This window comes from Notolepis coatsorum, assembly GCF_963971535.1.
Source record: "Notolepis coatsorum genome assembly, chromosome: 5".
Classification (NCBI taxonomy): Eukaryota; Metazoa; Chordata; class Actinopteri; order Aulopiformes; family Paralepididae; genus Notolepis; species Notolepis coatsorum.
This window is the reverse complement of record NC_140169.1, coordinates 147,114,491-147,124,184: the sequence shown is the minus strand read 5'-3', so window position 1 is coordinate 147,124,184 and position 9,694 is coordinate 147,114,491. Positions and strand designations below refer to the sequence as shown.

General features: G+C 43.2%; 1 protein-coding gene across 1 annotated transcript in view; it reads right to left on the bottom strand.

The window, feature by feature from the left end:
* Window positions 1-2,990: 2,990 nt before the first annotated feature.
* Window positions 2,991-9,694, bottom strand: part of LOC311228412 (adenylate cyclase type 3-like) — a gene marked incomplete at its 3' end in the record, with an annotated part of 80,770 nt that continues 74,066 nt past the window's right edge. The window contains exons 17-19 of the mRNA XM_084314320.1: window positions 9,144-9,270; window positions 4,577-4,701; window positions 2,991-3,179 (exon numbers count right to left, since the gene is read on the bottom strand). Coding sequence (XP_084170446.1) covers window positions 2,991-3,179; window positions 4,577-4,701; window positions 9,144-9,270 — 441 coding nt within the window. The remainder of the gene's footprint in view (window positions 3,180-4,576; window positions 4,702-9,143; window positions 9,271-9,694) is intronic.

Sequence of the window (9,694 nt, the reverse complement as noted above, 5' to 3'; positions counted from 1 at the left end):
TCTTGTCAGAGACCAGCAGGGCTGAGTCGTCCGCAAACAGGAACAAGTTGCAGTCACAAGCTGACGACATGTCATTTGCATAAATTAGGAACAGTAGCGGTCCTAGTATGCTTCCTTGTGGAACACCACAGTTCACTGTGAGGGGGGGGGGGATAGGGTACCGTTTACCTCCACCATCTGTTCTCTCCCCTCTAGGTAGGATTGTATCCAGCTCACTGATAAACTATCAAAACCAATTGCTTTTAGCTTGTCAATCAGAATGGTGTGATTGACAGTGTCGAAGGCCTTTTGTAGGTCCAGCATGACCATGCCGCAGTATTTGCCCGCGTCCACCTCTTGCTTGATGTGGTCGTTCAAATAGAGAAGGCATGTGTCAGTGGAGTGGGATGTTCTGAAGCCAGATTGGAATTCGTAGATTCGATTTTTTTTCCGCGAGGTACTTTTCGACCTGTTCGTATACTATTTTTTCCATGACTTTCGAGATGGATGTAAGGATAGAAACAGGGCTGTAGTTGCCTGGGTCTAATTTGCTGCCCTTTTTGTGCAGGGGTGTTACTCTCGCAATTTTGAAGTCCTTGGGGACGTGTCCCTGTTTTATGGAGAGGTTTATTATGTGTGTGATGACTGGGGTGATGGCGGCTGCTGAGTCTCTGAGGAATTTGGAGGGGATGTTGTCATGGCCAGTGGCCTTGTTCGGTTGGAGGGCGCTCAGTTTTTTGAGTACCTCATCTGTAGTTACCATTTCCAATTTGAAGTCGTCTTTGTGGACGCCTAGGTTCTTGTAGTATGCTACTATGTGTTCTACCCCATACTGCCCTGAGTGGGAGGGTAGTTTGTTTACCAGTGTTGTGGCTATGTTTGTGAAGAAAGTGTTTAAGTAATTGGCTACATCCAGTTTGTCTGTGATGAGCGTGTTGTCCGTCTTTATGTTTATGTTTGAGAACCTGGTTTTAAGTTTTTTACTGCAGCCTAGTTGATTATTGAGTAATTTCCAAAGTTCACATGGTTTATTTTTGTTTTCCTCCTTTTGTCATTGATGATTTTTTTTTAGCAGTTTTTATCATGGAGTTTACGTCATTTCTTAGTCTGTTTCTTTCTAGTTTGAGTTCAGTCACGTGGGCTTGGAGTTCACTGCTCGTGCTTTTGGTAAGCTTTTGACTTTTACGAAACTCAGAGCATTTTTTGTCTCTGGCTTTCATAGCGGTCAGTATTTCAGTGTGCATCCACGGCTCAGCGTGATTTTTTACCCTGGTGGTTCTTAGGGGGGCCATGTTCTTTAGTATTGTTGAGAATTTGGTTTTGAAGCCAAGCCAGGTTTCTTCAACCAGTGTACCATTGAGCTCATCTGACCAGTCCAGGCTCTCCAGTTCAAGGTTAAAGGCCTCGCTAGAGTAGGTTTTGAGGTCTCTAGATGTGACTGTTTTGTGACAGCCAGCCTTTTGCTTTAGCTTTTTGCGGGTACAGAATATCATATAATGATCACTTAGCCTGCATGCTATAACCCCTTTATTGGAGATCTTGGACTTGTCAGAGGTCAGGATGAGGTCAATGTTAGTCTGAGTTGATTCACATACCCTTGTGGGTTGGGTGATTAGCTGGCTGAGGCTGTGCAGATCACAAAGCCTACTGAAGGCCTTGAAGACGGGTGCTGCTTTACGTAGCATATCCGTGTTCCAGTCCCCAATAAGGATTTTTTCTACGCCCTCCACCCCAGCTAAACACTCATCGAGTGTGTCATAGAAGCCACTGTGTTCTGGCGGTCTATAGATTGTGCCTATTAGTACTGATTTTGCCCTTTCAAATAAGATTTCAATCCATACAAAATAATGTCTTCTGTTTCCGCAGTCTGTTTCAGTGCAAAAGCTGCAGAAGAAAAATTGGACTGATGCCGATAAATAAAAAATAATCACCAATATCGTGACTCTTAGTTCACTGACTGCCTTCAAAAATAAACTCAACACGCTCTCAGTAGATACCTCCTGCTCTTGCTGATACCCCAGTTTCACACTACACCCTCACACACAACCACTCATTCATACTCGCACCTAGACACACGCATCCGTTTGCATACACACATGCACGCACGCACACACACACATACTTTCACCCCCCCCCTAATCCTCCTGTTTATTTCTTTTGTACATAGGCTGTGCATGTGTTTGTTTGTTTGCTTATGTGTATGATTCTTAACTGTGTTTTTATTTTGTTATTGGTGTATATGTGTATATATGTACTCCTGTTGGGGCCTCTTGGACCACATCAACATTGTAAATAAGAAACCTGTTCTTAATGTTTTATCTGGCTAAATAAAGGTTAAATAAATAAATAAAAATCGTCCTATACCAATATGGTTGCCCATATCGTGCAAATAAATACGTTTTTTTTTTTTGTTGACAGAAGTCACATATAGTTTGCCTGTAAACTGAGGTCTTTGCCTGTATAGATCAGTAGAAACATGTTCATTTGTTATAATGCTGGTGGTTTCAAACCTCATTATGGGGTCATTATGAAAACAGGCTGCTGGGGACCCCGGAGTTATAAATAGCCATCTCAACACTATCCCGTGAACCTAATCTAGAACAACACTGACACCCAGCGGCAATAAACAATATTGCAACACAAAAATCCAAAACAATTTATTGAAAACAATTTTAATCAACACATTATGAATATACTGGAATTACAAGCATTATTTTACAAAACCTGAGCTCAATGTATTGACAGTGAGAATCAACGTAAATAGTTTGCAAATCCTATAGACCGAAACACTAGAAAGGATCTAACTGTTTTTGTTATTGTAGCAGAGTTGTGTAGCTTTGAGGAAAGTGACGTCTGATAGTTCTTTATATGTTATGTTCCACGTGTTTTTATATACAGAGTTTATGACAGTTAAGTTATATGTAAATATATATCTGAGAGAGGACCGGAGTGAAATGAACAGTATACAACATACAACATAATGTCTATGAGTGTCCCAGCGGGGGCATTTGTCAGGAATGTTCCACTAATATTTGGCGCGGGAGGGTGGTGGGCACAGGAGCGACTCCGTTACTGTCGGGTTTATCTTTGCCTTTCATGAAGAAGGTGAGCAGCTCCCCTTTCCCTTTGACGAAGATGGGCCCTCGCCGCACGAAACGAAAGCCGTACTGCTTCAGGATGACATGGCAGTCCTCCACCACCTGGTGGCAGAACATAACAATGCAGACGAGACGAAGTCGGTGAACGGAGGGGAGAGAACAAGAGATTGAGGGAACACATGGGCCTCATTCATCACTATTTCCATTATGTGTAAAAGGTTGAAAGTTGATCAAATGTTGTGCCACAATAATATGCACAAAATATGCATGCCAGCTGTTTCTACGAGTTAGATAGTGTAAGATCTCCATAGAAATGTTTGTGTATTTTGCTTGATAAATGAGGCCCATTTATGATTCAACTCAATATATTTATTTGTATTACATTATGTTCGTTTCACAAGGCTGCAGGACATTATGAGATCAGAGCCGGTGCAATGTTTGCTTTAAGTAAAGTGAAAATATAATTAAATCTATGCAAGAACAACACAAAATGTAAAACTAATTATTATTATTATTATTATTATTATTATTATTATTATTATTATTATTATTATTATTATTATTATTATTATTATTATTATTATTATTATTATTATTATTATTATTATTATTATTATTATTTTTTTTTTTTTACTTTATCTTTTCCCCCCTCCTTTTTCCATTTTTCTCCCATCCCAATGTTAGTCGTTATGCCAATTCCAATCCCCTTCCTGGTCGTTGCGCACTCTACCCCCTACCGTCGGTCTGGGAGGGTGGAGACTATCACATGCTTCCTCCGACACATGTGTAGCCAGCCCACCACTTCTTTTCACCTGGCAGCGCGGACTCTCACTGAGAGGGTGTAACGTGTGGAAGGGTCACACTACCTCTCTTAGATCCTTCCCTTGCTGTGCAGGCGCCCCGACCGAACTGTAGGAGTCGCTGTTTTACAACGACCAGGACCCACCCTCGCGTGCGTGCGTGTGTGTGTGCACAGGGGTGTAGCTCCAGATTCTGGGCCCCATGAAAGAATGTATTTGTAGGCCCCCAGTGAAAGCGAGCGCGCGTAAGCGCGCAAGCGGAATTTTTTTTGGCAATTTTTTTATTGATGAAAACGCATAATATGGTTTTTACCTATACATTCGGATCAGCAGTTCAGCAACTGCACTGTTGGTGGGTGAGCCTAGTAAAGGATGTCGCATTGCGTTCATCTTCAATGAATGGACCAATGCAATAGTCTACCAAAGCCCCCCCTCTCTCTCTATATATCTCACACACACACACACACACACACACACACACACACACACACACACACACACACACACACACACACACACACACACACACACACTTCAGAAACAAACATAGTATCAATGAGAGCATCAATAATACACCTGAGTGATGTCTAGTAAAAAAAAAAAAAAAAAAAAACTTTTTTTGGGGCCCCCCCCCAGTGCTGGGCCCTTGGAATCATCCTAAGCTACCCCCCCCCAGCTACGCCCCTGTGTGTGCACTACCTGGATGTTCCCCATCACACCAGTGGACTCCATCCTGCTGGCCACGTTGACTGTGTTGCCCCAGATGTCGTAGTGAGGTTTCCGCGCTCCGATCACGCCGGCCAAGACGGACCCTTTATTCAGGCCTGAGACACAGAAACATGGCGAACATGAGTCATTTATCATTAGTATTTATTACTGATATTTTCTTTTCATAATATTTTCTTTTCATAGTGTGGAAATGTGGGTTGTATGAAAATGAGCTAATATGAGTTGCATAATAAGATAATAGAGTGTGAAGGGGGTAGGAATACATACGTTTATGTAACGTTCCTAGGGCCGGCCCTGGCTGGGCCGGTTATGAAAGGAACAGTGAACATTTCCTCCCTCCTAACATTGGTCTCCTACCTCCTGACAGTGGTCTCCTACCTGGTCTCCTACCTCCTGACAGTGGTCTCCTACCTGGTCTCCTACCTCCTAGTGGTCACCATCAGATGGGCCAGATGAGACAAGCCACCATTTTGTGTTTCTTAAACAAGAATACAAGTCAAGTCAAGTCAAGTCAAGAGTTTTAATTGTCACGGCATACAAGTATACAATGAAATGCGGGTGGTCTTGCCCGCGACGATGTGCAATACAGTGGTACAACATATAATAGAATCCAATAAAAAAAAAACATTGTGCAATAAACAGGTAACAGGTAACATGGTGTGACATCTCGGTATCTGTACATAGTATTTACAGAGCATATAGGACATGCTAGGTAGCTTTAGTAGTGCAATACACTGTTCCTGTTGTTATACTAATTTAAAGTGGCCTTTCCTCTTGGCCATAAGTGTGCGTGTGTGCGGCGTGAGTGTGTGCCCGCTCGTGTTAAAGTGGCTGCTAGTGTGTGAGCGTGCACAGCGTGCGTGTCGTGTGTGTGCTCGTGTGTGCTTGTGTGTGGATAGTTCAGTGTTCTGTGGCACTCAATGTTCATTGTTCAGGGCTCTGATGGCCTGGGGGAAGAAGCTGAGCCTAAGCCGCTCTGTCCTAGTAGCTGGGGTTCGCAGGCGTCTGCCTGACCTCAGCAGCTGGAACAGGCTGTTATTGGGGTGGTGGGGGTCTTTCATTATTCTGCAGGCTCTGGATTTGCACCTCTTGTTGTATAGAACCTGCAGGGGAGGTAGCGCAATACCCGTGGTACGCTCGGCTGAGCGCACCACTCTCTGTAGGGCCTTCTTGTCCTGTGCCGTGCTGTTTCCATACCAGGCAGTGATGTTTCCGGTCAAGATGCTTTCTACAGCTCCTGAGTAGAAGGACTGGAGTATCTTCCCCGATACTCTGAACTTCCTTAACTGTCTCAGGTGGTAGAGGCGCTGCTTCGCTTTCTTTACTACTGTGTCTATGTGTGTTGACCATGTCAGATCCTCTGAGATGTGGACCCCCAGGTACTTAAAGCTGCTCACCCTGTCCACGGTAGCCCCGTTAATCATCAGTGGTGTGTGTGTCTCCTGGGCCCCGTTCCATGTACCTGGATAACTGAGTTAGCCGGATAACTTTAGCTGGATAACTGGGTTAGCCGGACTTTCCGGTTTCATGTACGTGGATTTTCCAGATCACCATGCCAACAGATCCAAAAGTTTGAGCCTGCTCGAAAGCAGAGTTCAAGTTCAAGTTAGCCCGATCACGCAGAGCCACGCCCCCGCAAAGAAGTGACAGCTCGTTTCCTGAAACTATTCCCACAGTCTACGATCTGCATTATACCATTCTGAATTACGTTTTTGTGCTCCATTCTTCCAGAGGGGGCTTTTGAAATGTAAAATAGACCCAAAATGCTGATATTAAATTCACTTTGTCCTAAATAATGCACGTTATATATACCGTGGCGACGGTGGCGCTCGCTCGTGCGATGTACACAAAAATGTGGTTATTTTAATTGTAACTGGGATTAAGATGTCTGATGAGATGCGCTGTTTGGCGGATTTGAGAAATTGAATGAGCCGTTGACGTCACATGAATGAATGAGGATAAAGAAATAAAACTTCATTCAAAATAAGGAATATTCTAAGCATGGGTCTCTCGTTCATTAATGTATAAACAATGAATTTATCCCATCTGGCACAGTGGCCCAGCGGTAGTGCTCAAGCCTGCCAACCTTGCGACCCGGGTTCAAATCCTGGTGTTTCCAATATGATTTTTTTATATGATTTTTTTGAATATAATATTAATGATTATACGCCAAAGTAGCCTGGTTTTAAGTTAAAATATTATAAATCTACATGCATTGAGGATGTCATTCTTTATATAGCTCTCAACGTGCACCAAATTGAATTATTCCTATATTGCAAAAAAAAGGAGACGACTAGGGTCTTGAACCCCGGTCGTCCGTGTGAAAGTCAAAAGAACAACCCGTTAGACCACATTGGAGATAAGTTAAAGATTGACTATACATCAATCAATGGGCAAGAGGGCCGTATCGTAATTCTGTATAACAGTTAACTAATTATTTTCGCTAGCAAGATCTCATTTGATTATTCAATCCAGCAGGCAAGTTTAAAGAAATATAATCTGATTGATTGAGGTAATGAGGGACTTAGAATTAGCCTATAGATAACGCATTTAACTTGTCGGCGAGGCGATTGAGCCGTATTGCAATCTGTCAATAAAGTCTTAAATCAATTAATCAATCAATGCCGTTGAGAATCAGGGTCTCTGCCATCGATACGTGCTGGCTTTTCACCTAAAACGGCCGCGCGCATTTAGCCTGACTCGCAAGTCTGGCTTGAGTTAACGAGACTGAATCCACCTTTGTGAAACAGGAAAATCCCGGCTTCGAACATCGGGTTAACTGAAGCTGGATAATGGACATCTTGATCGACTTAGTTGAACCACGTACATGAAACAGGGCCCTGCTGTCCTCTCCTATAATCCACGATCAGCTCCTTGGTTTTACCAATGTTCAGGAGCAGGCTGTTGTCCTGGCACCAGCGTTCCAGTACCTCAACCTCCTCCCGGTAGGCCTTCTCGTCGTTGTCCGAGATCAGCCCCACCACCACCGTGTCGTCTGCGAACTTCACTATGGAGTTGGAGCTGAACTTGGCCACACAATCGTGTGTGTAGAGTGAATACAGCAGGGGGCTTAGAACACAGCCCTGGGGGGACCCGATGCTCTGAAGACTCTGGCAGGAGCACTCATTCAAGGGTACTACGACTATGCTTGCACCTCATGGTACCAAAGCACCTCAAAGGCGCTAAAAACAAAATTACAAACATCTCAAAACAAACTGGTCAGACTACTGCTTGACCTTACTCCTAGAACCCACCTCACCCCTGCCCACTTTGACAACTTAGGATGGCTTAGAGTAGACGACAGAGTACAGCAACTTGCAATGGGCCTGGTCTACAAGATACACTACACAACCAAGGTACCCATGTACATGTCAAAATACTTCCCAAAGGTCAGTGAATACCACGATCACAACACCAGAGGGAGCTCCACAAATCATGTTAAACCCAGATTCGGCTCAAACAAGGGACTAAACACGTTTCGCAATTATGCCACATCAATGTGGAACGCCCTACCCAAAGCTGTAAAGGAATGTGAATCACTACCCACTTTCAAAAACACTCTCAAAAAACACCTACGGGAGACTGCAATTCGAAACTGGCCCCTGTAAATGTCCTAACACAACCCCCTCCAATGTACAGTAAATTACCAAGTATGGTCTTGTCAATATTCCAATGTACAGTTTTGTTTGTACAGTTGAACAGTGTACAGTGTCCCCCACCCACCCCTCCAACCCCCCCCCCCCCCCCCCCCCCCCCCCCCCCCCCCCCCCCCCCCCCCACCAACCACCTCCAATGTACAGTCCCCCCCCCCCCCCCCCCCACCTACCCAATCCAATGTACAGTTTCTACGGCAAATGTATATACTTTTTTTTCTGGGCTCTCTTTGTATCACAAACAGTACTGTATTTACAAATATGGTATGTCATAAATATATAGATGTAGCAGTACTGTCTATCTGTATGTCATGTATGTCATATATGTTACGATGAATTGAAAATGGGGGACCCTGATGTAAACAAGACGAAAGTATTTCTCTGGTCTGCATCCCCTTAACAATTGTATGTATTGAGCTGTACTGTACTGTACCCATTCTGCAATCTGTTAATAAAGTTTTCATTCATTCATTCATTCAGACTGACGCTGAGCGTCACCAGAATTCATAGAACTTGGTTATATACATAACCTTACGTTAACCCTTTCACTACCACACTACAGAAGGTTAACCATTTCACTACCACACTACAGACGGTTAACCTTTCACTACCACACTACAGAAGGTTAACCCTTCACTACCACACTACAGAAGGTTAACCTTTCACTACCACACTACAGACGGTTAACCATTTCACTACCACACTACAGAAGGTTAACCTTTCACTACCACACTACAGACGGTTAACCATTTCACTACCACACTACAGACGGTTAACCTTTCACTACCACACTACAGAAGGTTAACCGTCTGTAGTGTGGTAGTGAAAGGGTTAAGGTCAAAAGAAAACAGAAACAAACACAACACTCTCACTCTCACACTGACCGATACGGAGCATGAAGTTGTTGAAAGACTGCTTGTTGAGGTTGCAGAGCGTGACTTTCATGGCCAGGGCGAAGTCTGCCAAGTCAGCCAGGTGCTGCCAGCGCTCGATCACCGACTGGTCCTCCGGCTGGACAGGGACGACAAGGTGCCTTCATCATCAGTATCACTATCATCGTCATTATATATAATAATAATAATAATAATAATAATAATAATAATAATAATAATAATAATAATAATAATAATAATAATAACTTTATTTGTATAGCACTTTTCATACAGAAATTTCAGTTCAAAGTCCTTCACAGCAGTAAAAAAAAATACAGGCATAAGCGAGCATAAAAAAGATAGAGAGGTAGCAAGGTAAGGTAAATCACAGTGTTTCACATTAGGATCTAACATCCCAATAGGCCTCTCTGTTTACGGTTTCATTCAGTAATAGAAATGATTAAATAGAATAGACAGAGTAAAGAAGTGCGGTTTGATTCAGTAAAAAATAGGCAATACTAAAAATAATAAAATAGAATAGACAGAGTAAAAAAGTGTGATAA